General features: G+C 31.4%; 2 protein-coding genes across 9 annotated transcripts in view; one reads left to right on the top strand and one right to left on the bottom strand.

The window, feature by feature from the left end:
• Positions 1-77: 77 nt before the first annotated feature.
• On the bottom strand, positions 78-9,052 carry LOC148271561 (uncharacterized). Its single transcript, XM_088241233.1, has 6 exons — positions 8,695-9,052; positions 8,476-8,612; positions 5,869-5,997; positions 4,229-4,284; positions 976-1,183; positions 78-493 (listed from the first exon to the last, which is right to left on the bottom strand). Exons 1-6 carry the CDS (start codon positions 8,873-8,875, stop codon positions 293-295), a joined length of 912 nt encoding a protein of 303 aa, XP_088097359.1. The 5' UTR covers positions 8,876-9,052; the 3' UTR covers positions 78-292.
• A 1,467-nt stretch (positions 9,053-10,519) lies between these two features.
• Positions 10,520-27,902, top strand: part of l(1)G0196 (inositol hexakisphosphate and diphosphoinositol-pentakisphosphate kinase) — a 52,830-nt gene continuing 35,447 nt past the window's right edge. For 2 of the 8 annotated variants that reach the window (XM_088241235.1, XM_088241241.1), the window contains exons 1-6: positions 11,010-11,140; positions 17,389-17,610; positions 20,751-20,930; positions 23,191-23,331; positions 25,259-25,349; positions 26,345-26,499. In XM_088241235.1, coding sequence (XP_088097361.1) covers positions 17,506-17,610; positions 20,751-20,930; positions 23,191-23,331; positions 25,259-25,349; positions 26,345-26,499 — 672 coding nt within the window. In that variant the 5' untranslated portion in view covers positions 11,010-11,140; positions 17,389-17,505. Of the gene's footprint in view, positions 11,141-17,128; positions 17,171-17,388; positions 17,611-20,750; positions 20,931-23,190; positions 23,332-25,258; positions 25,350-26,344; positions 26,500-27,902 lie in introns of those variants that run through there. The other 6 variants (XM_088241239.1, XM_088241240.1, XM_088241238.1 and 3 more) reach the window with 5 other exon arrangements.

Below are 27,902 nucleotides of genomic sequence, written 5' to 3' on the forward strand. Positions count from 1 at the left end.
GTTTCCTATTTCACCACCCCCATTTTGTCTTACCTTACCCGATCAGGTGAAAGGATTGTTAAACAATAAAACCATAAATATTTACCAAATTTAATTATATATAATGAACACACAAATGTACATTATTTCACTCATTCAACATTAATAAAAATCTATAAAAATATAACACATTTGTCCACACGGCTAAGTAAATAGGTACCATTGTGACCATACATAATATTCTCGTGGTGATTTTAAAAATCAAGATCAGTCAACATTCACAGTAGAGGAAATTCCCATAAAATTTGAATATCTAATACAAGTTGGGGCATAGCACATCGTCTGTCTCTGTAGAGAGAATTTTCGAGTGTTCTGTTAATTGGTAAGAGTACTGGCCATCTCTTGCTGTCTGCTCTGGACCTCTGAGAGCATTATCTTTGATGAAGTTCATGACAACTTTCTTAGAAACAGCAGACATCTGCAAGCGGCTTCCCCACGCCACCAGAGCTAAAGGCTGGGTGAATACATACACATTACTATTAGGCAATAAAAATTAATAATATTATCAGAAATCGAACATTGTGATACATGTCTCGATAAATTTGTGAAACAAATTTTAATAATGACAATATTATTCAAATATGAGTAAACATATGTACAGACAAACAGAGAAAATGTTGAAAACCGGATTATTAACAGAAACCTCCTTGTTGAAAAGACATGCTTCTTGCCATAAAATAATTTATTAGTTATGAAATTTTCATGAATTACATTGAACAAATCTAGCAGCAAAAAGACTAGTTAAATGTGCAACTTGTGTGTAGTATAATAGATAGCAAAAGGACTATTCATTTTAAGTTGAATGTGCACATTGAACTTATAAGAAATAGTCATATGGCTACTGGTTTTGTTGGTCTCCACAAAAACAGTGATCATGGACAGTGACGGTTTTGCATTTAACCCCCTCATTTGTTATGATTTTCAAAAACAACTTACAAGTTCTGGGGTCAGCTGGTTATATGGTGTGATAACATGTCTGTAGAGACAGTTTTTGACAAGTAGCCTCAGCTTATTGACTTCCTTCTTGTTAGCACACGGGTGATAAAGCATCACTATTCCTCCGTGCTCCAAGTTATGTATCCAGCGTTGCTTTGGGACGAATGTGTATTCCCCCCACTTGGGCCACAGGGGGCGATGAGTACCACTGAAATATTTTAGCATGGTATAATAAAGGTAAGAACTGTAAAAAAAAAGCGCGAGGCTGATCATCTAATCGTGATGGTGCAACAAATTATTGAGATGGGCTGGGATTGGCAAAGCAATAGCACCATTCGGTGTGGGTATGGGTTATAGATTTTCCTATTGTTATCAATATTATTGCGAATATAATTTCGTGAGGTTACTTAACTACAACTAGATAACTTCGAAATCAGCATTTGTGAGTTTACTAAAAACACTTTTTTTGTCCTCCTCCATGAATGCTACAAATAGATGTCATGCATTAAAATCATTATCATTATAATATGATTAGAATGAATCACGACTTATCTGTTTGTAGCATTCATGAAGGAAGGTATACAGGCATGCATCGTTCCTGATTGTGTTGCTATAAACTGTGTCTCTGTCATTAACAAATGTATGTACAATGTTATTAATAAATAAGCATGTGTTTTAGTAGGTAACTCAAAAATTCTGACTTTGAAGTTACCTAGTTGTAGTAATAATATTTAATAAATATCCGTTATGCTCTGTAAAACCATGATACTTTTCAGTTCTATTGAGAATTTTATAAATCTAAGATGTGATCAAAATTACTTTGGACCCAATGACTGATGAATCAAAACCACAATCAAAATTTATTATATTTTTAACACAAGTGAGTCATTGAGACTTTATAAAAATTAATTTATCCTTTAAAAGTTGTTAATGTTTATAATCTACTATCCTAGTTTCTAACTAAATGTAAAAATATCACCATACCTCAGATTTTGTTTTAATGTTTACAGAACTACCTTAAATTCACACAGTTTTTCTGATAATTTGAGAAAGTAGAATTACATTCCACTCTATATTATGTATATACAAACTTCGTTTTATTTCCGTTCATGCCACACATATCCATCATTCAAATAAGAAAATACCTAGCATTTCAAAAACGAAAATAAATGTGGATACCATTCAGAATAATGTTCAATCAAAATATAAGTATTATAATTAGCACATTTACTAAACATTGCTAAGGAATGACGATATTATGCCGTTTTGTTTTCGTATATTATACTTCACTGCAAAAGTAAAATAAAGATTGCTCATATTCAATTTTTAAATCTAGTTATAAGAACCAGTGAGAGCAAATATTTATTTTTAACATAAATTCTGTAAATGAAACGTACTCAATTTGTATTATGATTAAATCATTTTTTAGAAAAAAAAATATTTTCCTTTTTAAAAATAATCATTTCCTTTCCCTTTCCGGACCTAATGGTGCATAGGGCCACTGCATTGGTACACGAATCGCAGCGTTTCTTGATCATTTTTGTTACATGAAGGTAAGGTGATCAGTATTACGCTTCAGGTACCAGTCTAATGACTATGAAATATTCTAGTGTAAAAACACCCTTTTAAATATTTTATATTGACCATGCCGGGAATCGAACTCGAGACCTCTTGCATAGTAGGCAAATGTGCTGAGCATTACACCACGAGGCCAAAATAATAATTTCAACAATTAATTCAAACTAAAATTATAGATTTGAATAACTATATGAGAAAACATAAACATTTTGTATCTCCCCTTTCTTAATACTTTTTATTTTTAATATCAAAAACATTTTTCACATTGTGGTATGACATTTTACACTAATTGTTTACAAATTTATATAAACCACTTTAATTTGTAAAAATATTCTTGCAACGATTCATATTATCTAGTTTATCTCTCTTTCTTTCATTCTTTTGTTCCTTCATTACAATATTTCATATTATAAATAGTAATGCGGGTGATTCTAAGTTAGTACAACTCCTGATGATGAGTAAGTAACCTCGAAACTGGTTGACATATAACTAAAAATTAAAGTGCTTTATACAAATTTATAAACAAATTGAGTATTATTTTTATCAGGGGGTCAGTGCTAAATAAGCTCTGTTTTATGGGTCCCCGTAAGCTAGTTCTCGCCCTCCAAGCTTAAGTCTTTAAAGGAGGACGGGTGTCCTCGTGTTGCTGAATCTCCTCCTCCAAACACAAGTCCTTAAAGTAATGGGCTATTAGGTAAAGGGTGAGTGCTCCCACATCCTCGGGTTTAAATGTAAAGCGTAAATGAGGTATCTAGATTTGTTTTTATTATTTAGAATATTTTCGTTTAGTTGTTAATAACTCGCCATTAGAAAATGGGAACCAAGGTGTGGTAGAGAGGGGTGCAACCGTTTGGATGCTTTTTTGAAGGAAGATGAACGCAGACAAAAAGCATTACACGAGATATAGGCGCATCAGCAAAGGCTGCCTGCCTACAATGAATAATAATAATCTCGGACGTTTGATCCGTGAATCCACAGGACCGCAACTCAATTCTTCTTTTTACTAAATACACAGAGCACACGAAACCGCAAATGCACTCCCAAAACACGGATGAATGTTCTAGTACACAGTGCAAATCGACGGTGGCAAGGCAAAAGTTCCTAAGCGACATGTAGTAAAGAGTTTACAGAAGAGCCAATTAAAGTTTTTTTTTTAATTTATAAAAATTCTCATATTTAAAGTTTTTATTTAAATTGTGTAGGGTTACACCAAAATAATAGGTATATATGAGATTTTTTATTAATTAAAAAAAATTTAAAAAAACATTGGCTCTTCTGTAAAGGTGCTGCACGTCATTAAAGTTTATATGTTTTCGCGGCCTTTCACATTCTTCTGATGTTTTTCAGGGTTACTGTGCCATGTATTCATATTCCTTCTTGCCGAAATCTGATTTCTGTTATATTTTAATAATTTTGTGTTGGTTTTTAAGATATTTATATTGAAAATTTATCAGGTACAGATATGTAGTTTTAGAAATCTGATTATAAATGGTCGATATAAATTAATAATACATAAAAACTTATTTGAAATTTAAACTATTTTCATCAGTCCACAAACATTCAATCCTATTGAGATAATACTATTTCTTGCCGGACCAAAATAGGTTTGAATAATCATGTAATTAAATTGCAGTACTCATAAATTTGTAAATAAACAAAAATAAAATGAACTTACAATGTAGGAATGAGCTGGTCATATGATAAGGAGGTATTCATGCAAGCATGTGCAGCCTAGGAAGATAAAAATAACTTAGATCAGAAACTTTATAAATAAAATACAAAACAGAAACAGTCCTCTTTCAATGCTATTTTAGTTTTACATATTCCATCGAATTAAATGTTCAAAAAATGTGAAAAAGGGGCAAATGTAATCAGTAGATTTAGTTGGAAAATATATAACAGTTTTATTAAATTTTTAAATAATTATACAAAGAGAGTATTTTAAATGATTTCAAAAGGATAAAAGAGACATTTTGAGGAAGTAAAAATTAAATTTTTGCTGACTATTTATTATATTTGTGAATACATAGTTTTACATTATAGTAATAGCTATTTATCAATAAAAATTTCAACAAACAAGCCAAAAAAAGTGGTTTGATGTGAATTCGTTTTTAAAAATGATATGCCACATATTGTCGGTATACTGGTAAAACCCTCTAAATGCATTGTTAATTATACTGAATGTTTGACTCAACTAAAGTCCTTTCAACATGTTTTGGACATGATACAAACTCATGAAAGCATCATAGTTCAGAAAATCATTTCAATGGATGAGGTTTAAAAAAAAATCTGGTAAATGGAATTAATAATTTTCACCAGAAAATATTAAAAAATAAAAAACTTTACTAAAAAAAAAATATATTTATTTTTTTATAACACTATTGGCAATCCATTAGTTAAAAACTTATTGTGACAAAGATTAGATAATGTACCTAGTTTTTGATAATTCGTCGGGTTTCTGCCACAAGTTGGTAACTACATTTTACTAGTTGCGAGATATTGCAATTTTGAAGCTAAAAGCTCATCTCAAATCAACAATCCAAATAAAACTGCAAGTTGAATATTATTATTATTTTTTTATTGTATTAAAATACGAAATATTTTTATTTAATTTTTAATCAAAGATTTTTTGATGCCATTTATGAAGATTTCTCATTTTTGGAAAATTTGTAGTTATAAACTTGTGCCAGAAACCCAAAGATATCATGTAAATATTTATCTTTCAAGAAACTTACAAGTTTCGGTGCTTAAAATTCATTTTAAAAAAAAGTTTGTTTGTGAAAATTCTCAATGGAAGAAAAATATTTTAAAAAAATCATATTGCTCCTGCTGTATCCATTGTAATAAATTTATATATTTTTTTTTAAAATTAGACTTCTTTATTGACAGTCATTAGGTTTTCTGGGATGGGATAATCAAGAACTGGAGCCACAACAATATAGTATTTAAATTAATTCAAATAACATTATACGAAATCTGTATTTACCACATAACGCTTTGTAAAAAGGTCTTTCGAAAAAATAAAAATCATTCAATTTAATTACTACATAATTTTGATACCTCTATTCGTACTGTTTTTTTTATTCTAAAGTTACCAGTCTCGAAGATGTCGTGAAAGTGATGAAACCAGTTACTGGTTATTCTAAATTTGTAGATTTAAGTATCACTTATATTTTATTTCTATAATAAATTAATAATTGGTGTATACCTCGTCGGTCACAAAAGGTAATATAATAATATGCATATTTTGAATATAACTGATCTATTATAAAGTAAAAAAATTTAATCCTAAAACATAAAATAATTATTAAATACCACGTATACTGGGGGTATGTATTCCATCTCATAGATTGGTCTTCTTCTAAGGTTGGGACGGTAGTCAGAAATATGGTCGAAGCAAGTGAAATTCACCAGGTCGTCTAGCCAATCAACATCTAGGTGTACCTTTAAAATAAAATATTTTGTTTAAAGTGCTTCACTGATTACAGTATTTTCTCTTTTTCTAAAATTATTTATTTATAAAAGATGTTGTCGACATTCAAGTAAAAATTCTTAACTGCAAAAATGGCACATTTACGCTAACTTAATGATCATAGATAACTTTATATATATTTTTTATAGATAAAGAATAGGGCAAATCGGGAATAACGTTAAAAATGTATTAAATATTTGGAGCCGATTTTTACGATTCTAATGATAGAACTATCAATGTATAAAGAACAAGTTTTCATTCATAATTTAATGTTAATAAATGAGTTTACAGGAAATGTCACACGACATGCCCGCCAAGTGAACTTTTAACAAACTTTGTGTCCCATAGGGCGCGAAATATCTTGTTTTCGGTAATTCAAAATATGCGTATTTTAAACCATTGTAGTAAATTTATCCTACGACATCGCAAGGAAAAAAAATAATAGTATTACTATTATAAGCTTATTGCGGTTTTATTATATTTCTTAGAGTAATAATTATCACATTGGGCTACTGTGATTTTGATCTCTAAGGCTATTTCGTGAACGGCTGACTGTGCATTTTTTCTATTATTGCTTTTATTATCCTGGTAATTTCAGCCAAAAATAAATACATATAAATTATTTACAAGTATTAAAAATAACTAAACGGCACTCTAAAATTATTTTCACGGTGGTTCAGTTGCACAATGAGTTTTTCTGGGTTATTATGCTGTGTGTCATTTACATTCTTTTCCGACGTTTTGGATCACATTACAGTGTCCATAATCTTTTGTTTTGTTTGTTTGTTTGTATTACTACATTCTTCTTCCTTTCAAAGCGGGATCTGGAGCGTACGGCCGCGGTCTCAATTTAGAACTAACACTATATTCCTTCACTGTCATGCTGGAAAATTCGAAAAATGAGATTGATCACAAATTGACAATACTGCAGTGAGGTATACAATGAAAACTATGAAAGTTTCTATGTTTTGTTATTTTCGCGGTTGGAATGTAAAGAAATATTACATTTTCACTTAATTAGTTTTTAAAAATTGAGTGAATATGAGAAACTGAAAAAGACACAAGTCTTAACAGTTTAAACAGTTTTGGGAAAGGGTGGATGCGTTTACTGTCCATAATCCGGATCGACGTGATCATTCTAAAATATAACAATATTTTTTAAAAACAAATAAAATTATAAAGAAAACTGATTCAAAATGCACCTTGATACACCCAACATAATGCATGTGGGGTGAAAAAACAAATGATAAAAGTGATAAAATGGCACACACGTATCGCATTGGTTTTTTAAATTAGGTATTTACTTTTTTTTTTAAATAAAGGCGGGTAGCTACTTTATGTATTCCACAAATTGGTAAATCAATCAATCCCGCGTTAAAAAAACTGGTCATCAATCCACGAATCGATTCATTTTTGTACTTCTTCATAAGACCGGAAGTGCTGGCCATTGATTGAAACAAGTGATAGTCAAAGGGAGCAACACCTAGAGAATACAGCGGGTGGAGTAGGAGTTCGCATTTCAATATTTCCAAGTATGTCTTGACCACTTTTGCAACATGCGGTTGAGCATTGTCATGCTGCAAAATGTATCGTGTCTCTCCTTGTATTGCGGCCGTTTGTGTTTCAATGCTCGGCTCAAATGCTTTTTTGGTTTTCAGGCGTTTTGAAATTGCCTTTTTAGTCACTCCCAATGATTGTGCTGATTCTACTTGACTTTGACACGAGTCTTCATCAAGTAATGCCTCCAATTCTGCATCTTTGAAAATCTTCTCTCTTCTACATATATGGCAGTCTTCGACGTGAAAATCACTGTTCTCGGAGAGTTGCGACACTTTCTTTTGCTAATAGCGGCCTCACCATAAGTATTTGAGAGCATTCGATCAGACTCAGCTGCAATTTCTTCATAAAGAAGCAGAAAATGAAAGCCTCCAGGAAATGACGAAAATTTAGCTTGTAAACTGACATTTTCAATCGAGAATAACTTTTTGATGCAGACACAAATCGATCAATGTTTCTATGACGTTGTTTTGACAGGCGCCCAAGTTTATTGCATGACGTGTATGCTCTATTTATTTCAACCACTACTTACCGCTAAAGCCATCTAGAGGAAAACGGCAGAAGCAAAGTTGTACACCATAAATAACAGTTATTACTCGATTCAAATGCGTTAGTTCAAAAGTTTACACGATTGAAACCAAACATTCTACAATCTATGAAGGAAAAACATATAGAAATATCCATAAAATGTTTAAAATAGAGATGGTTGCTACATCTATTACAAGATGTGAAAACCATCACTATTTGAAAAATAAAATGAACATACCATTAATCGAGCCCAAAGTAAAATCTTTACATGCAGTGGAATTTAAATAAGTTTATTTACACGAATGAGCTAAATTATAAATATTTTGCATATAGAACATTACTACAGTAATGTGCATTGCACTTACTTCTGCATTGTCACAATCCGGGTTAAATACTCCCATCGGAATCCTGCTATGCTCGTCCGTTGGCGTAGCCTCCGTCGGCTTGAATGGAAACCATCTTCCGGTCCATGATTCAGTTTCATTAATCTGATATTTGTGTTCTGAAGCATAATAAAAAATTATTGTCGAACGCCAAAAAAAACGGATTGTTTTACTGAGCATAAAAATAATCAGAATAATTACCTTTAAACTCGAAATTCAAAGATTCTACACCATTGAGTATAGAAAACAGACAAAGAAAAGCAACTATACCGTTTAACATGTTCATTTGAGACATTTGCCGTGATTTTTTTTCATTCCAAAAACATACGGTTAAGTTAATACGCAAATTAAAGAAACGGTAATAAAACACTTCAAGACTCATGTAGTGTGGAAGTTTAAATGACTTTGAAGTTGTCAAACATTGTATTTATGTGTAACAATTTTTTTATTTGAAACAAAACTGACAACTGACATCACCTCCATTTGACATTTGACTTATAAAAAAACTTCAGAGATAAAAATCTAGATAGTAGATTGGTACATAATGTAGATTGGAACTGAAATTATACGCGTGTACGTTCAGCAAATAATATTATCTGTAACTTGAAATGTGTTCAGATACTAATATTTACGATTAGTGGTTTTTACTTAGTACACATTAAGTATAAAAAAGCAAACCATCACGCCGTTTTCCCTTGGGAGTAGGCATAGAGGATAGAAAGCCACGTCAATCTATTTTTGCATTTAGACCTCACTTCCTTTACACCGATCAATTTTTTCATTCATTTACATTTACATTCATACATCTTCTCACTCTTGCACGATGATTATTCCAACTTTTGACATGCCTATCTTTAAGTATTTGCTAAATTTGGTCATACCATGTCTTCTCGTTTTCTGCATCTATCGAAATTCTCTTTGTTATTGCTTTTGACCGTTCTTTTGCTGTCTATTTGCTCTACATATCCAAACTAACGCAGCTCTGCATTCATGATATTGTCAATAATGCTTGTCTCATCCTTAAATAATACACATATCTCGACATAAGCACACCTATCAAACATAGTTTTACCACACATTTGCCTTAGTGATCACATTTCGACAGCATTCAGCCTTCTTAACATCAGTGTTTTTTATCCAATTTTATACTTCGATCCCATACGTATTTATTTGCAAAATTTCCGTTGACAGTTATATCACAGTAACTCATACTTCCATCCTTTTGAAAAATACATCATTTTAGATTTCAGTCATCAAAATTTATCATCAAATTAATTACACCCCTTGCATACATTATGGAACTTTGTTAATCAAATGAATTTATTGCCAGTCTTCTTCGGGAATTGTATGACATCAATTAATTACATCATCAAAATAAACAATGACATTATAAAATCGCTTTGTTTTAGAATTTGTAATTTTATTTGTTGTGTGACAGTCATTGTACAGGGCAGGATTGAAGAAAGATGCGATGTGGGTAGAAGACACATCTCATGTCAAAAGAACTTGCTTGACTGGTTACATTGAAACACTCAATCCTTGTTCAGGGCAACTGCCTAAATAAATGAAATTTGCTGCGATAATTTCCATCGGGAAGAGGAAAGATACATATAAGTGGAAAGTTTTTTCGCTTCGTTTTCTATGACTTGTGGATGTTTATAACAATTACTTAATAAAAACTAAATAATGTATTACAATATATACGAACGGTGAAGTTTTAAGATAAAATGTATGAATGTTCTTGGTACATAATATCGTCTTCGCTCATGGAATTTATGCGAGGTTTGACTAATAACCACTACCATCGATGTTTCTGACAAACGATTTTGGATGTATGGAGGAAGCTTTCATTGCTAAACTACTCCACGGATACTCGGTTATACAAAAAAAGGTTGTAATCAAAAATTGAACAGCAGATAAAATATTTATATAAAGGATTACAAATTGCGACTCTACATTTTTGAAACTTCAGTTTTCGAACGCACCTTTTTAAATAAGATATCTATGGATACGAATGAAAAAAACTGAAACTGAAATGTGAATGAAAATTAAAGTGCTGAACGCTGAACGCGCTGAACTTAGCTGAACACTGGTGAAATTGAAAACGGAAAACACTGTGAAAACGAAAAATAAATATAGAATTAGAATTTAGAATAGAAATTTAAGAGTGGCGTACGTCACGAATGTGGCCTTTTTGTTTTATTTTTTGGATGGAATTGAGGGCAACCTATGCACAATTATTATATGATAGAGTATTTTGTGAATGATTATGTGATTTTTTTAACGCGTAGTCGACAGCTGACAGTTGGCTGACAGCGGCACTGACAGTTCTTTATTCATTTACTCTTCCCGCCATTCTGCAGTGTCCGCATCATGAAACGCGTTTGATCTGCGTCTGCGTTCCATTTTTATCCAAACCTCGTTTATATTATTGGTTAATATTGATCGTTAATTCAGAATTGTGTCATTGGAAAGGTGAAATGAGACATTAAAAGCTTTTGGACGTTTAAATAATGCTTTATTCTTGTTTGTTAATGTGATGTCATATACAGAGTTAGAACATGGTTATCAAGATTTAAGACAGGCTTCACACGCTCCGCAGTTCTACGTAGGTGAAGATGGAAATATAGTGCCTTTGAGGTCATCGGTAAGACTTCAGAATGTTTAAAAGATACATTTCCAGAAAAAAAAAATTAATCCAAAAAATTACATGAAGATCATAACTCAAACTCATTTGTCGGATTACTAAATATTTCAAGAGAATAAAATTTTTACAAAATTTCACTCTCTGTAAAAGTTTTAGTCTCTAACAATTTTACAAACCATTCTAGATCTCCAATCTCAAAAATGTACACTTTAACTCAACAAATAAGCAGCATGTACAATCTAATCTTGCAAGTTGCAACAATAATGAGATCTAAATGCTACTGGATACATAATATTAATACATTAAACACCCATTCCAATCTACAAACATGATTTTGTATCTTGTTCACTGTGAAAACATGATTTATGTACTTATACTGATTGTAAAATAATGTTGTAGAAAAATACTAATAGTTATGATAGGTAATCTGAGAAAATATTAATCTACGCTGAGATTTTATTGTGTTCCAACAGAACTGGGAGTTTGTTCTTAACTTAAACCTATAGAATTAAGAATAGTCCAGAAACTGCACACGCATATCAAACAGAAGGCGACTAAACTACTCATAAATGAGTAAGTTTACGTTTTGACCCATTAGTTTCTTTGTAGACGTCGCTCAGTACGCAACTCCTGATTTGAATTCAACTATGCCGTGTTGTGTCCTTTTAAAGTGTAGAAATACTGCTAGGATCTTAAAGGAACAGGATGGTATCACATTTCATGTGTAATTAGCAAATGAATTAAGTAGTAAATGCATTACTTAAAAAATTGAATTATTTTTCTATCTGTCGGATTGTCGAAAAAACAAAATGAACATTTCGTTAGTGTTGTCAGGGTAGTAATTTTTTTTACCCTACTTTGCTCATCTAATGAGAGAACTAATGAAAATTGTACCTCGGATTAAAAAACTCTGTTGTGGACATTTGACCGACATTATCTTCAAAACATCAAATATTATTTAACATGATATAAAAATATCTGTTTTATGGAAAATAAAATTTCTTTTATATTTGAAGTTCAACTATTCAATTACTATTATTAAATGACCCTTTACTTATCCACTCTGTTGTGTCAATCACTATTTCCGCGCGCACAATAAATTTTTAAAGAAATTAACAGATTGCTTTTTTTACCTTACATTTGTGTTATGATTATTTTATTTCCCATCGTGCAACATTACGCGCCGACATCACGAATGCGCGCGGTGAAATTGGGGCATAGTGGGGGGATTATTGGACACAGTGCGATGTATTCAAATATGATTCTACCCTCTTTCTGGACTATTCTTAATTCTATGCTTAAACCATTTCTTTTGTTTTCATACATACGTTAAAATAGTTATATCTCGATGAATGCTTAGTAAAAAAAACTGTTCATACTTTGTGTTTGTCAAAATGATAAGACATCAAATTTTACTAAACAGATATTGAGATTACGGTCAAAATTACCCAATATTATAAATAAAAAGTCTGTATTAAAGCTTTGGTTAAAGCCAAGAGCAATATAGATGTACTAAATTCTTAAATGAAATCTTACTATTTTTGGACAATTTACATACTTGCACCAAAGATAGAAAAAAATGCCTTCATCTCGAAAAAAAATCATTCTAATTCTGTAAAAATGCACATACAATAAGAACATTAATCACCATAAGATGATGGTCGTGGTTAATGGCATATTTTTTATGTGCGATGACATATTATGGATACATTTGACGTAGGTTTAAAATGTTTCCTAACTACTTACTATTATTGATTGATCATTCAAATCAAAATAATCTAATACATTCGATCATTCAGTTCATTCTAATGCACTAAAGCAGAAATTCAAATTATTTAAATTAATGGAAATGCTAATCTGATTGGTCCAATTTCACACCGAATGAGCTATTAGTTCATTTGATGGCAAATAGACCAATAGGCATGCATATTTATATTCAAATTGACCAATGGATGAATTGCTTCAACTTCACACTGAATAAAAATTAGCAGAATTGACAGAATGAATTCATTTTAATTCAAATAGACCGTTCAACGATGGATGTATTGCTGCAACTTCATATCAAATGCAAATAGACCAATTGGCAATGGACGAATTGTTTAAATTTGTCACCAAATCAATTTGTTGAAACTAAATTGAATTTATTTGACTAATTTAATAATTGCTTAATATCTTATCTCTTGGGTCGGTGTCTGGATCTGATCTCCTGGTATCGGAATGTGGTCTAATTTCCCCTTTATTCGCCAACTTCAGACCCGGAAAATATATTTCCAATATAATTAGCCCCAGTTGCTTAAATAAAAATTACAAATCAAATTGTAAATTCTGTAATATGAAATAACAGAATGGAATGCTTACAATGAATGTTAAGAAATGAACTATTAAATGAAATGCATTGCATAGATTTATATATTTTATAGTACTATGAAGCGTGTTGTCAGATGTTAATTGAAATTTTTGTTTATGTAGTAATTTTATTTGTAATATTCTTTAATAATATGCATGCTTCCATTTTTTATTTTGTTCAACTCAACACAGGGCTCTTGGCCTCATAGAGTTAGGAATACGTTTTTTTTTTTGTAATATATCTTAATAAATAAAGTTAATAAAATAAATAAATTGATCTCTTTTTTATAAATGGCAAATTTATTTTTGACTTGGTTTTGAAAAGAAACATCTTTTATTATTTATGTTCATAGATGTGTATAAAAATATAGTTTGGGCAGTAAACATGTAAATAATTATGTAGCTAGATAATAGACTAGTTGCCGCCTATATAACGACTAATTAATAAATCTGCCCATTTAGTCCAAAATGCGATCTTGTACATAATGTGCTTAACACATTAGGATGATGTTAAACTATATATTTCTTTTTACTTTAGTTTGAGCTTTTTGAAAATTTACTGAGCATAATATCCTTTTTTTGCTTTTGTTGTAATACTTCCCCCTTTTGTGGTGCGGTGTAAAGGGAAGAAGTCTTAAATTAAGAATACCAAGTGAATTCCCACTTATTTATTGCACCAATTATCACTTTTAGTACTGAAGAAAGCACTAATTAGTAATAAAAATAATAGAAAGTGTACATATATATTTGGCACTTGAATAAGTTCTCGCTGTTTTTTCGTGAAAATTAATGCTTTTTAGAAAAAATTGCCTCCGTCAGCGGTCTTGTCATTGTTGGAACCTATTTCCGCATAAATATACTTGGACTTCACCGGATAAAAGAACGAAGCCCAGCTAGATCATATACTTTATGACCGCACTTGGCGAAAAGAACTCCTAGATGTCATGACTTATAGAGTGGCCAAAATCTATAGCGCCCCCTAGTTAGTCGTTGCTAAGATCTGGCTGCAGTTCAAACGTCTTTTAAGACCTCTGCGAAAGACAGTCGATCTGGAGAAACAAAATTCTGATGACACGCAACAGGGATTAGAGAACCTTGTTGGTCAACGCATTTAGCTGATTGACGACTAACCCCCCACTACAGACCTTATTGAAGTGGAGTGGGGAAATCTCAAATCAGCACTTTTTTCTTCCGCGAATGATATTTTCGGCCCGAAACAGGGGAAAAAACCCATTTGGATTTCAGATTGTACACAGGAGAAAATAGTGCAACGCGCCAAACTTACAGCATTGAGAGTTAGTGAAGATGACCTTAACCAAGTGGAGGGATATCCATCTCCTTCTCCCAAAAACTCTGCAACCTAGAGTATGCCGATGATGCAGTATTTATTGACAATTCAGTCAGGGGTCTTCAAGTCACTGCAGATAGGTTAAATAGATACTCCCCATGCATGAGTTTAAAAATCAATATTGCAAAAACCCATGTACTGTATAACACTTCATGCCTGGATGCTCAAAATCCCCTGACTCTGTCAAACCAAGTCACTGAAAGAGTTGAGAGTTACAAATACTTGGGAATGTATGTTACTGAAAATGACAGCTTTCAAAAAGAACTGGGAAGGCGGATAGGAATAACAGGCACCACATTCAACAGTATGAAGGCTGTCTGGAGATAGAATATATACTCAGTGAAAACCGAATGCCGCCTTTTTAACGCCTGCATAAAACACATTCTCTACGGATGGGAATCGTGGCACCTCACCAAAACCGCAAAATACTAAGTTTTGAGATTAAATGTCTTAGAAGAATCTTGGGTGTGCGATGGTTTGACTATGTAAGGAATGAACTAATAAGAGAACGGACACAACAAACTCCGGTGACAACTGTCATCAAGCGGAGGCAATACGGTTGGCTGGGCCATATGCCGCGGATGCCTCCTGAGAGCCTTAACTACGCTTGTCTATTTTACAAGGCATCTAATTCTCGGCGTCCTGGATGTCCGCTGTTGACTGTTCGTCGGCGACTGACCCCACGATTTTCGACAAAATTTATATAATTTTATCTTAGATCTTTCAAAATGTTTATCCCTATTTCTTTTCTTCTCATTAATTATATTGAGCATTATTTTCTTTTTTCGTTGAATGAACACGCTTTTGCGGTTGCAAGCCCTATGGCATGGAATGCTCTCCAGCAGAGGCGCTGTGAGAGTGAAGTGATGTTTGGGGAAAACTTAAAACCCTAAATCATTTGAATAAATTCGTAGCATGCGATGACTAAATAAATTGTTTTACTTCAATTTTAATTAAAATTGAAATCATTATTCATTGAATCACTTTGTAAAGTGCCCTTGAAATATTATTATACAAAAAATTCACTATAAGTTATCCATAGCAATAATAATAATAATTTTTAAGCTGTACATAAAAATGAAGTTTTTCTGCTATTTTTATTTTTCTGTTATAGAAAATAGTTTAATCAAATGTTACAGCAGTTGAATAGAACTTCAGTCACCTGATCCACAATTTATAACTTTTCATGGAACCACAGCTGAAATAACATGCCTTGTACAATATTAATGCACATTATCTTTTCTCTTAACCTTATTCTACTGTAAAACCAATTGCAGATACAAAGATAATTACACGTTAGATCTCAGAACGTTGCTTAAAATTAGTACACATATAAAAATATACCAACAATTAATATAATATATAACTACACAACTATATTGAATCAAATGAAACATCCATTAAACACAAAACTATGTATGATACTACAGAAAAAAATTGGTTCGAAGGATAGTATACTTTCGTTTGTCTTTCATCGCACTGAAGAAAATTGTGAATTGCTAAATGTATGTAATCAAATAAAAACCTTTATCATTTGATAACATTGTTATCAAAACAGTGATTAAATTGTTGGTTTTTCTTATCATTTAAATGCCCTTTTAATCTATTTATTGGTTATATTTTATAATTTTTCTCAAAAGATCATTATCCATATCGAACATAATAAGCTTACATGTAACAGGACTTACTGCAAATTATGATAGATTAGGTCTTTGCATTTGACACCAAAATAAAATTTAAGAATATTGTAGTAAATTAAACAAAATATGAGGGAATTAACATCTTTGTGTCATAAGTTTTGGCACATTGCCAAAACTGGTAACAAAGAGTGTTTTGAGACGATTTATGTTTGTGTAAAACCCATTTATAAGCTCCGTCATTAAATTATTTGATGGTAAGTCATTCGTATGACTTTGTAGAGTATTCAAATTAGATTTTCCTCATGTATTTGTGTAGGTGGAAGAGTTTGGATGTTATAGGATATTGTTTCCACATTACTCGTAATCAGATTAGAAGAGAAGTTATTTCACACAATGTATATTTGCTTCTATGTCCATGTTAGTGTACATACATTTAATCCACATCTACCTGTTTTGTGTCTCAACAGCATTATCGCAATATTTGTCCATGTATATGGATTTGGTGATTTTCAAAGTCAATATGCAGCGGTACACCGCGACTAATCTTCATAGTCACAGTTTGCTATTAACACAAATCCGAAACAAAGTTCTACTTTAAATATTTACTTTCGAATGAAGACCGCTTTAAGAGATCCAAATTGTTTTCAGTATTGGAGTCCCGCAGGTTAACAAAACAAGTCTCCACAAATGATGACTGTAAGCAAAAATTCATAAAATTAGCATTAGAAACAATATATATTTTTACCTACACATGTCTGGCATGTCCATTTAGACTAGTGTGAGAATGTGTAAATACACACCCTACTCTGAAAGCAATTAAGCCCGTGTTTGTATGCGTGTGCCACTAACAGACACTTAACTGTGTCATTCATTATCTCTAAGGTTTCCTTCAACTGTGTGTGTATTTCTTGTAGGTATTTAGTTGTCTGTCAAATTGATCAGAGATAATGACATTCACCCGATTGAAAATATGATAATTTCTACATTTGAGTGTCCCTGTGTGTGATCCGTGCATCTGTCGAGCCCACTCGATGGAGTGGTCGTGGTTAAAGGACTGGTGGCGCCTCAAGAGATGGAAGAAGACTCGCTCTGTCCCGGAGGAGGACATTTGTTACTGTGACGAGTGCTTTCACCATGTTAGTTTTGTATTACTAGTGCTAGATTTCTTCCCGATCATTCATTAACATTGTCACAGCCATCTTCTCATGAATCATCTGAGCCCCTCAAGTTATAACTGAAAATTATTAAATATCCGAACACTGGTTATTCAAATTACATAACATCAACTCCCAAAGATACATATGCTACAAACTTCAGTCATTTACTATGTACAAATCGAGGATTCGAATGCTCTCTTCTGAATGTCTCCCATTTTCCTTGATGCATAACTTTTGACGCCATTCTAAGAGATGGTGTATTTTTGGTGAAATTTTACTACTTCAAATTGGAACAAAAAATCTGTATCTCGAAGATACAGGTTCTGGTCAGGGCATTTATTTAAAAACATATTAATTATAAGGAAAAGTTTTGTTCAGGATATGTATTACATTATTTTATGTTTATGTTGCTAGGACTTGACAAAAATGAACGTGTTGAATAGGTTGTATTCAAATTATTACTTTAAAGATATCCTAATATATTGCAGATGCTAATAATCACTAACTTTTGTATGATTTGGGTTAAACTAAGTTGTGAAATTGTCCCTAATAAATCATTGATTTCATTTATTCAAAAATGTATATTTATTTATCATGTTTACATACACTTGTGTTTTACAATAGTACTCCATGTCAGTTATTTCAAAGCTGAACAAATAGCAATTCATTTTGTTTACATGTTATTCTAGAACTTTTTATGTTTTCATTAATGTATTAAACAGGCATTTTAGTTTGATTAAGGAGACTTCAAATAATGGAAGAATTAAAACTCTGAAGTCATATTTTTTCAAACTTCTATTGTATTTTCACACGACTTAATAGATAGAACATTAGATCATTTTTATGTGTTAAAAATTTATTAGATATCACAATCTGCTCTGAAAAGGAGATTGCTAGGGGGAGAAGTCTATAACCACATCTTTGAATTGATTTGCTATCAATACATTATTTTTAATCTTTATGCTGTCGATTTAAGCACTTTAAAGAATTTACTCAAGTAAGTCAATTTCATTTTTTTTTTTTAAATTGTCAATGCAGAGTCGCATGCTGAAAGACAAAATGCTTTTTATCATAAATAATGCGCTAATATCTCTAGATACATAAAATAATAATAGTTTAAAAGACAATAGTAAGGTAGACAGGCATTTTGGTAAACCCTTTGCTCCCTGACGGTACAAATATCTCACATATCTCTTACATGCGAATGCATTTGATGTAACTAATCACTGTCGGTACATATTTGGACATTTTTGAATAGTTTCAGTTATTTTGAAGTCGTTGGTTCCAAAAAATTACTCCCTGGGATCAGTTTTGCGTAGCGCTATCACCCGTTTGTGTCAAATTACTACTCTTTTACAAACCTCAATATTATAATTATGATAGCAAGCAAGTTCTTTTTTTTTCAAATACTTTTGTGGTTTTCAAGCTATAAATAACACAATTCAAAAAGAAAATGTTCAAAAACTCTACTTAATCTATGTTCAGGGAACAAAGGGTAAAGACAACATGAAATTTCTGCTCTGTAGTTATCAACAGATAAATAAATATAGTCAGTTAACTTATTTTTTATTAGGATAGTTGGATTATTTACTATACAGATAGTCGGATATTAATATGCTAGGTACTAAATATGATAATAGGGAAATATCAGTTATTTTTTTTACATTTTTAAAGTAATAAGGGTCATAAAATACTGTTCATTAAAAAAAAAATTTTTACTACTTATTAGTAGCATACAAAATATTTTTAAATTTATAATTTTGAATTCCCGGGAAAACGGTCATTGCATTGGCCACGCCCCTTATATGTCACGATTCATGTTAATTTTTAACTTTGTTCCTAACCGTTAAAATGTTTATAGAACTTCGTCACGAATCTTGACATCACAATCAACAGTGCCAAACATGTCGCGTTTTTCTAGTGACATCTTTTTAATTATTTATTTTTTAAATTTATGTATGAAAACATTTCTCTGTAGTAAGTGATATTTCCCTATTCAGAATGTCGATGTAGATGAGATTCTTTAAAAGATTTTCGCATGCTAAAAAATTATGATCATCATTCATTTTCTGCACCTAATGGTGTACAGGGCACATTAGTACACCAACCTTAGCGTACTTAATATTTTTTGTTCAATTAAAGTAGGATGATCAGTCTTACGCTTCTACTATGTTCTACTACTTCTACCAGGGACTATGAAATAATGCATGGTAGGCAAACGCACTGCCCATTAGACGAAGAAGTGGACAATATTTTACAATAAAAAAATAATTCTTTTTTTATTCCTTTTAATCCCTCAATGTTTACATACAAATTTATGTTTTTTTTTTGTAAACAAGAATTTCAAGATAATATTTAGTGATATTTATTGAATTTGATAAGCTAACTCAATTCATCGAAACTCATTATGAGGGTATTACTAGCAAAACTTATTCAGAATATAATTTATAACATTGTCAGTTAAAAATATGTCTTTATTTTTTTGAATCTGAATTATTGAGTTTATTGCAAACACGGCAACCTCTACGTGAATATTACAATGTTGGTGATCTCCAAAATTAAATAGATTATTTCACTATTGTTTCTTTACATAATTATGATTATTTCATCACTAGTTAGGTATAAAATATTAACTGGTTATAATAAAAAAAATATATATAAATAAAAAGTTGAAACTATTATTGCATCAGTTTTTTGTGATTTGCTTAAAATAAAGAAAATGGATGGTGCCGGGTTTGCAAATAGTACCCTCGTATAAATAATTGAGCAAAAAAATAAAATATAAGTCGTGCTGTAATCTAGCTCCTGTATATCAAAATTGGAGACGAGGAACAAGAATCCCAACCATCTATGCGCTCTGTAGCTGCAAGACGTGGTGGGATATTTATTTATTGTACAGCGCCCTTGAGGTGATTTTCACAAAAACGGCGCTATATAAATTATCCAAATATAAATAAATAAACTGGAGTTTTTTGTTTGAAAATTGCTCAGGGTTTCTCGTACAATCTATGCAAAATAGCCTAGGATTAAAAAGGGTAATGTACAGCACCTTGGAAGTCATTAGGACGGCGTAACATTAATCATACAAAAGATTTTTCAAGGTTTGGTTATGATTTCAGGGAGATCTGGAATCCTGCGATGGCAGCGAGTCGGACGGCGACAGCGGGAAGAAAGTGGTGGTGGGGGTGTGTGCGATGGCCAAAAAGTCGCAGTCCAAGCCCATGAAGGAAATCCTGACGCGTCTAGATGAGTTTGAGTACATAAAGATGCTGGTGTTTCCCGAGGAGGTTATCTTAAAGGTTCTCCATATAAAAAATCTAACAAAATTGGGTGCAACAAGATGTCTTTGGGTTCTGAACGTTATTTTACTTCTGTCAATTCGTGTGTTTGTTTTTAATATACAATCTTTTAAGTTTGTTTAAATTTTCAAAGCAAATAAGTATCTTATTTTTTATCAAGATAGATAATGTATTCTATAACAGATGGAGAAATTTCTTTTAGAAAGGATATATGGATGGTTAAGCATTTACAAGACTTATGAACTGTCTTGTCACTCTATATTATGTAACATTAACTCTTCACCTGTAGATGTTCACATACCTATTTACCAAATTTATAAAAATCCACTCTTATTCAAAGATTTATTTTCTCCTGTACCTTCCAAAATTAAAAGTGGTGAGTACGTTTTAATTACCGTTATCTCTTATAGTCTATTTTTTTTATGCTTAAGTTGGCAGTCGGCATTACCCATAAAAGTCTGATTTTAGTTTGACAGCTGGCTTCTGGCAAGCTTGTTTGTTTTGGAGCGAAATTTCTGTTGTACTAAATGATATTTAAGGAAAATTTCAAACGTATTTCACTCAAATTAAAGTTATTATTATTTAAAATAGAGTAGAAAATTTTCTCTCAAATGCCCTTTACCATTTTTTTTAATTGTTGGTGGTCATTTTCAAGATTGGAAAAAAATAGACACAACTTATGTTAATACGTAGTAAACAGTGATTACTGAAATCAGCCAATTACCAATAATAACATCCGTAAATATCTACTTTCTATTCCCTTCTAAAAAGATATTTTCTTTTCTGTCGAGACTTTATCTATCTTTTCTCTTGCGTGTTAATCTTTCTTTTTAAGTTGTATCTCACCCATGTTTTGTTCCACCCAAGTGCTACTTGTAGTTTATTGACCAAAGCATGCTATTTTTTTTACTCTTTATTAAGATTTTATATATTTCAATTCAGCATCAATATTTAAAAAATATTTATTTCTTTTACAACAAGGCACCGACATGTTGCTTAAAGTGTATACAATTTTAACTTGGGTATCTTTGAATTCATTTCCATCATAAAATATGTGCTTAAATTATTTTTTACGCATTACCGATGCATACATTTTACAGCTGTGTCTAAAGTGCAAATAAAATTGTTGTAAGTTATACATATCGTGTAACTGTTGTATAAAAGACATTAAAATGTCACATTCGTTGTGAACTCAGTGTAGGTTCCTGGATATATACAATATATATCAAATGATGTTTTTACTAAACTGTAAAATTGAAAATATGATTTTGAATTCAGATACTGGAAAATATTATTACTGTTTGCGTCTTTGGTCTAAGCTGCAAATGACATTTTTATTTATTTGTGTGCTTACTAACCTACACGTTATTATAAGGGTTCTTTCTTTGCTTATTTTTATTTAAGTTTAAAATTTAATGAATAACATGAAATTATAAAAAAATATATAACCATCTGTACAGTATTACTGTATTTGATCTTGAGAAGGTTATTATAAGGGCTTTATATTCCAGGGCCCCGATTACAATGGGAAGTAAACAGAGTTATCTTCAACTGTCTATAAAGAAAAAACTTCATAGTATATTTGCATAAACAGTTAAAGTATCTTTGTCGGCAGCCTATAATTGAACATGTTTAGAAGAAAAAATTGTATGCATATTCTGATTTTCATACAGAAAACTTATTTTTACTTTGAAGATAAATGATAACTTCCCATTGTAATCGGGCCCTGGTTTAAAAATTATAGATGGTATGATTTACCCGATTAAAATTAATATTTGAAGCAATAACTTTGTGATTTTTCACGTTAAATAATTTGACTACTATATATATTTTGTGTAGAATATCTAAAATAAATTTAAAATGCCGATCGGTTTCGATACAAGACTGTTCCGTTATCAAGGCCTAGTTTTGTTTTAATTATTCTTTTTCTCATTTTAATGTAGCATGTTTCAGCTATGTAAATCTTTTTTTGTTTCTGTTCAGTAATTTATACATGTATTTTGCTTTTGAAATTTTCTAGATTCTGATGTTTTTATTGAATTTTCATTTCCTGATATCGTGGAGCAATTGTTACAACTAGGTAACTTCAAAGTCAGGATTTTTGAGTTAACAACTGGAACACATCTTTGTATCTTCCTCCACGAATGCTACCAATAGACAAGTCCTAATTGTTATAATTACCCCACGATATTATGTACACGTGCATGGGGCTTTTGATATAATGTGACCTGAAACTCAATTCAATAATTTATATCTTCAGCTACCAGTGGAGGAGTGGCCAATGTGTGACTGCCTGATCTCATTTCACTCCAAAGGATTCCCCCTTGATAAAGCCATCCAATACGAAAAATTAAGAAATCCTTATGTCATCAATAATCTTCATATGCAGTATGATATTCAAGTAAGAACTTTATATAATTTTCAATCTGTAATAATTATGTTTCTCTTTTTTTTATTTGTCTCTACTACTTGGTAAGTCTGTATCTGAAAATACTAATTTACACCTCCGCCCTCCGTACAGTGCAATATCTCAGCTAGACATGTTTCTGAGAAAAATGCGGTAAGAGAAAATAATTTTGTTTTTGTTGTAATTTCAGTACTATGCATGTCATCACCATATGCTTTGTATCAAAAGACACGAAAAAACTGAGAGATTAATTTAGTTTTCATATTAAGATTTAAATTTGAATTAAAAATATTTCTTTAATTATATATACGCCCAATGGGCATTTTTATGGACACATTCATACATAGAAAATTATTATAAAAAAAGTAGAAAGACTCTATGGTTTATAGTAGACTTTGTGGGAGTGGAAGCGGGAGAGAGGTGTTTATAATTGAATTTGATTCAGTGATCGTTTGAAAGAAGACAACTTGTTATCAAAGAAATCAAGACTGGTATGTTTTAAATTAAATATAAATTAAACTTAAATAAAGATAATTATAAACTGAAAACCTCCTTACTGTAGTTTTGCTTTCTGGATTTCATTGTTCCTGAAGAAATATTAATACGTGAGTAAGACTAAAATAAAGATCTTTTCATCGTGATTCCGAATCTGTATTTAACAAAGTGTCATCAAAAATGCTGGATACTGCACTCTTCGTAAGGACGGCAAATATATTCATTTATCTTATTGTACATTGGCGGGCTGGGCCTATTGCCAAATAGACATTTCTTCCAGCCAACCGATAAAATAAAAAATGCTATTTATTTCATTTTAGTTTCCAAGCGTACATGAAAATAATTTGATACGAAATAGAATGAAGAAGTTCAGACCTACAGAAAACTTTTTATATTTTTTAATCAAATAGAAAACTAGAATCTCAGATTTACAAGTGCCTAAATATTATAGTAGAAGTGACAATAAATTATTTTGTGAAACATATGTTTAAAAATATAGACAAAGTAATGAAATGCTTGGATCGTAATTTTGTCGGCCTCATGGTGTAATAGTCAGCGCATTTGTCTATCATGTAAGAGGTCTCGGGTTCGATTCACAACATGGTGAATATGAAATATTTATTCGCAAGGGTGTTTTCACACTAGAATATTTCATAGTCGCTGGAGTGGTACCTGAAGCATAAGACCGATCATCTTACCTTCATGCAACAAAAATACGCTGCGATTGGTGTACCAATGCAGTGCCCTATGCACCATTAGGTGTGGAAAGGGAATAATGATGATGATGATGTAATTTTGTACCTGTCATGTAAAAGCCCTGTGGGTGTATTAAATAAAGTACAAAGCTGTGCAGGGATATGAACAATATTTGAGATTTAGTTTTGTTGATTATAATAATGGATACCACCTTTAAATAATCCGCCAGTACCTGCTAGTGCATTTATTATACAATTTTTATTAATCATATTATTATTTATGCAAGTGTTTTAGTAATTCTTCTGACTTTTCTCTACCCACACCCATTTTTTCGTAAATTTATTAAATTGAATCCGGCTCATGGTTTTACTAAGTTCAAGCAATACATAAAAAAAATTGGGTCCCAAAAACCCGAAATTTCTTTGCCAGAGTTATTCATATTATATTATACCAGAGGTATAAAGTAAATTCGATATTTATGTACGAAAATGTGTATATTTGTATGAAAAATTCATGTATGTTCGTCAGTAACCTGTAATTGAACATGTTTAGAAGAATATTGTTTGCTTATTCTATTTTTCACACAGAAAACTACATTTTACTTTGTAGATAAAACTGTGGAAGTGCTCCTTCAGGGATTTAGATTTAATAATTTTCATACTGTAAATATACAATCGCCTTATATCTAAAATTCTAATGACTTTGAATAATCTTTTTTTGTTTGTTTTAGGACCGTAGAAAAGTTTATTCAATTTTAGAAAGTGAAGGTATAGAAATACCGAGATATGCCGTCCTAGATAGAGATTCTCCTGATCCAAAGCGTAAGTTATTTTAAAAATAATTCACTATACTACTTTTGTTTTAGTCCTCAAACTTATTCTATGATACGAGAAACTCCCTTTATACTTGCTGAAACAAAGTGCTATTGTTAAGTTAGGCCAATATGAAAAGTTAGAATTACTATACATAGAGGGAAAATTATATTCCAAGTGTAATGGCTATATGTTCACATAGGTACATACATTTTATTTTACTTCTCGATAGAAATTTTCAATCTATACTGTAAAATATATAAGGTCCCCTTAAAAAAATGTTGTTTACTAAAATACGTACTTTCTAAATAATTTTATTTTCATATTGCAAATTCAACAGTACTTTCAATTGAAAATTGACTAGCATTTATGTTCTTGGCTCCTTGTTTTTAGTTTAAACCCTCAATTAAATAAGTTAGGGTCGATCTAAACAAAACACTGGTTTTGCTTATAGACTCATAGATAAAAAATATTTTATGTCGAGGCTTAAAGCTCCTATTGGCTGGTGTCATGTTGTAGTCTGTCATTCAAACCCGTCGTATATTTTTGCCTTTTTTCACAAAAATAAGGAAATATAACTTTTTTTAAAAATTTTTAAATACTGTCCAGTAAAAAAATAGATTTTTTGCTACTTATTAGTACCATAAAAAATATTTTTAAATTTATAATTTTAAATTCCCGATCTTTGCAATCGCTACGCCGTAATATGTCACGATTCATGTTCATTTTCAACTTGGTTCCAAACCATTCAAATTTTTATTGAACATCGTCACGAATCTTGACATCACCACTATCAGTGCCAAACATGTCACGTTTTTTTAGTGACATGTTTTTTCATATTTTCTTTTTTAAAGTTATAAATGAAAACATTTCTCCACAATATCCAAATTGATTTTGAAATTACTATCAAGTATTCTAAAACCATTTCATATATTTTATCGGTATTCGTAGTGCGTGATATTTCCCTATTGTGTGCAATACATATTTTTTTAATTTCCCTACAGATCATGAACTTGTAGAATCAGAAGACCACGTTGAAGTGAATGGAGTCATTTTCAATAAACCGTTTGTAGAGAAACCAGTTTCAGCAGAGGACCACAACATCTATATATATTACCCCACGTCAGCTGGTGGTGGAAGTCAAAGGTTATTTAGAAAGGTAAACTCACTCAATATTTTTAAAAAAATTTTATCCATTTATTTGCGTTATATTATTTATTTGCCTTAAAGATTTTCACGTATGATTGACTCATTAAATAGAATATTGTGTTTGCATCTATTTACATGAATGCATATATATATTTTTATTTATTTGGAAGTTCAAAAAGAATACATAAAATACATACATTTTTTAAGTAAGCAACAACTAACATTCTTTATATATATTCTCATTATAGAACTCCACCATCTTTCATAAATTATATAAAATAAGTATTATATCTATTTCTTTTATTCTTCTTTTTCATTCTTACAATATTTTATAATATAAATAGCAACGCTAGTAATTCTAAGTTAGTTTAAGTCTTGATGATGAGGAAGTAACCTCAAACCGGTCAACGCATTACTGAAAAGTTAAGTGGTTTATACAAATTTATAAACTTATAATTTATTTGACTGACCAGTTTCTGAGCTACTATGTGGTCCTTTATTAAAGTTTAAAAACTTACAAATGAATCCTATCCTATTTTATAATATTAATGTATTGTTACATTATTATTATCCCATGTGTAAGATTTCGCTGGATACTGTTAATATTATAAAATAGTCAACAGTGTTTTGAGTATGTCCAAATGCTTGCAGACTGGCTGGATTTTCTCCCTAGGGAGGTGTTCATGTTTAAATTTGTTGCAACAGAGAGGGAAAACACTTTTGAGAATAGAATATGGGACTCTAGGCATTTACAGGGCTTATGACCTGTCATTGGCTGGTTTAAGTGGCCACTTTACACACTGTGTAACATTCACCATTCTGCCTATGTTTGAACATGCACATTTCCTCAACTCTTCTATCTGTTGACTTTCCAGAGTCCCATATTCCCTTCTCAAAAGTGTTTTCCCTCTCTGTTACAACAAATTTAATTATAAGATAGTATTGTTATAATTTGTGAAATATGCTAAGTATATCCAGAAAGTATGTGTACTTTAGAAAGAGTTAGCGTCATTATGAATTAGCTGACTGTTGTGTACGCTTTGTAATTCTTGCTTGCTAGTTGCAGTGTAATCTTTGCCAAGGGAGGTCACGTTTCGTGAGCTCCGTCAGTCAAAAATTTCTAAACAGCATTCTAAGTGGTTTTTTCTGTTTTTTTTTCGTGTTTTTTGTACATCGTTCGATTCGTGTTTTTAATGCGCGTCTAACGGTGTTTTTGTTTTTCCTGTAAGTGTTGTAATTTTTTAGAAAATCATAAAAAAGTGTTTTTTTGTTGTAAAAAGTGCCGTTTATTAGAACGCTGATGAACGTGGTTTTACCTCACCCGTTCCACTAGAGGAGTGTTCGGCACAAAATGCCGAACACTCCTCTAGTGGAACGGAAGGCCTGTTGACTACTGCCAACAGGCCGGCTTCT

This window comes from Micrasema longulum, unplaced genomic scaffold, assembly GCF_059751315.1.
Source record: "Micrasema longulum isolate JH-2025_06_02 unplaced genomic scaffold, ASM5975131v1 h1tg002795l, whole genome shotgun sequence".
In the NCBI taxonomy this organism is placed as follows: domain Eukaryota; kingdom Metazoa; phylum Arthropoda; class Insecta; order Trichoptera; family Brachycentridae; genus Micrasema; species Micrasema longulum.

Bases quoted from the DNA above. Each gene is read 5' to 3' on its own strand.
- LOC148271561 (XM_088241233.1), bottom strand. From the start codon at position 8,875: ATGAGTCTTGAAGTGTTTTATTACCGTTTCTTTAATTTGCGTATTAAC. The intron at 5,998-8,475 runs GTAAGTGCAATG...TTTATTTTAAAG, and splicing joins CGGATTGTGACAATGCAGAA to GTACACCTAGATGTTGATTG. The intron at 1,184-4,228 runs GTAAGTTCATTT...AAAATATTTCAG, and splicing joins GACCAGCTCATTCCTACATT to TGGTACTCATCGCCCCCTGT.